Source organism: Aplysia californica, unplaced genomic scaffold (genome assembly GCF_000002075.1).
Source record: "Aplysia californica isolate F4 #8 unplaced genomic scaffold, AplCal3.0 scaffold00066, whole genome shotgun sequence".
NCBI lineage: Eukaryota > Metazoa > Mollusca > Gastropoda > Aplysiida > Aplysiidae > Aplysia > Aplysia californica.
The window spans coordinates 1,351,329-1,353,414 of NW_004797336.1; the positions used below are offsets into that span (position 1 = coordinate 1,351,329).

Below are 2,086 nucleotides of genomic sequence, written 5' to 3' on the forward strand. Positions count from 1 at the left end.
CTACTACTACTACTACTACTACTACTACTAATGCTAACATTAACAATAATAACAATAAAATAATAATGATAACGATAACAGTACTATTAATGATGATAATGATGATGATGATGATGATGATGATGATGATGATGATGATGATGATGATGATGATGATGATGATGATGATGATGATGATGATGATATATTTCTACAAAGGATTAAACTCTTTTCTCTGACTTTTTAAATTCACGAATCGTTATGTTATCGGCAACATTTAATGAAAAAAAAAAAAGAACAAAAGGCAACAGCTTCGATTTACGACAAAGGAAGATGTCCTGTGCATACCAAAAATAACATTACCTAGTATCCCCATCAATATGCTGAAAGAAAATGTCCTGTGGAGGAAGTCTGAGCCCCCTACTTTGTCTATCTAGGTTCTGGTGGGTACGCTGTTTACGGCTATCGAGGTACGGCGAATCTGACGTCATCAGTCCCATTCGATGGCGACTCGTTGTACTGCATCAGCTTCTGGGTGAACATGTATGGATCCAAGGTTGGAACGCTCTCCCTGCTGATAGACGGGGTATGTATCCTTCTAGATTTTTAAAAACACAGTTTAAGTAAGCGTTTACGGCATTTGCAACAGAAAAATAGGTCATGTAAGTGTCCAAGATTAGAAATGTTACTAGAGAGTAACAGAAAAAAGCATGTAAGTGTCAAAGGTTAGAGGAGTTACAAGATAGTAACATACAAAGAAAAGAAAACAAAATGAACCCCCCCCAAAACCAAACACACGCACACAAAGCAAATAAAACTACAATTTACATTTTCTAAGATTTCAACCTGTCTTTTCTTTCTTTTTTCACACTTTTCCCTCCTAAACTTCTTCTATATTCGTGATTTTTACATACATTTTATCAATTTCATATTTCATACCCTGACCCTTTTTCTTCTTCCCCATCTCTGTACTGGACGCTTACACCACAGACCTCAGAACCACTAGTAGTCAAGAGTGGCGACCACGGCGACGCCTGGAATCAAGTCACTTTGGAACTCCCTCTACGACAGGACAAATTCAATCTCACATTTTCTGCCAAGTCTAATTCCAGCGACTCTAGTGACATCGCCTTGGATGATATAACTGTCGTCATTGGAAGCTGTGCTCCACAAAGTAAATGTTTTATACAATTACTCCCCCCCCCTTTCTACTGCTGCTGCTCCTCCTTAGTCTTCATTCTCCTCCTCCTCCTCCTCCTCCTCCTCCCCTTGACACCTCGCCGTCTCAACCTCCACAATTTCCATACATCGCTTCCCTCTTTCTACGGATATGGAAATGTAACAGCCCCCCTCCCTCGCTCACAGACATAGTCCGTGCCTCCCCCCCTCCAACTCCCCGGGTAAGTGAAGGACTTTTTCACCGGAGTCGATGGGTGATACCAATGCCCCCATCCCCCTTCCTCCCCTCCCTTCCTCCCTCTTCCTCCTCCCTTCCTCCCTCCCTCCTTCGCGCCGATAAGTGATGGACTCTATAAAGACAGTCGTCAGGTGATAACAATGCCCCCACCCCCATTTCCTCTCTCACTCCCACCCTCTCCACAGCCCCTCCCTTCCTCCCTCTCCCTCACGTCGGGTAAGTGGTGGACTTTCCAGGAAGGACAGTCGTTAGTTGGGCTCACTAGAGGTGGGCAAAATCCGGATAATCTATATATGGATAGCCGGATAATTCTCAATGAAACACTATCCGAATTCAGACTCTTAACTCTCTTTCCTGACCCGTTCGCCGAAGTGAGTGCACCCGTTTGTCGAAGTGGCTCTAACCCATTTGCCGAAGCCGTTCATATCATATTATTTGCCGAAGAGGTGCACTAACACTATTATCCGGATTTTTACTAAAGCGACTCATTGCCCAGCCCTACCGTCGTCTGCACATCAACCTAGATTCCAGCTTCCGGACAACTCTTAACCACTTCCTCCCTCAAATTTGTCCCTCATTATGTCGTGGGAATTGTGTGGTGGATGGTGGATGGTGGATGGGGAGTGCAGGAGTGTCCCAAGATTTGGTGAGAGAGGGGGGTGTAGTGAGCTTTGGTGGGTGGGGGGAGGC

At 44.5% G+C, this 2,086-nt stretch overlaps 1 protein-coding gene across 1 annotated transcript in view; it reads left to right on the top strand.

The window, feature by feature from the left end:
• LOC118477330 (MAM and LDL-receptor class A domain-containing protein 1-like) overlaps positions 1-2,086 on the top strand; it is a gene marked incomplete in the record, with an annotated part of 11,408 nt that overhangs the window by 7,147 nt on the left and 2,175 nt on the right. The window contains 2 exon segments of the mRNA XM_035968532.1: positions 417-565; positions 970-1,153. Of these exon segments, the coding sequence (XP_035824425.1) occupies positions 417-565; positions 970-1,153 (333 nt within the window).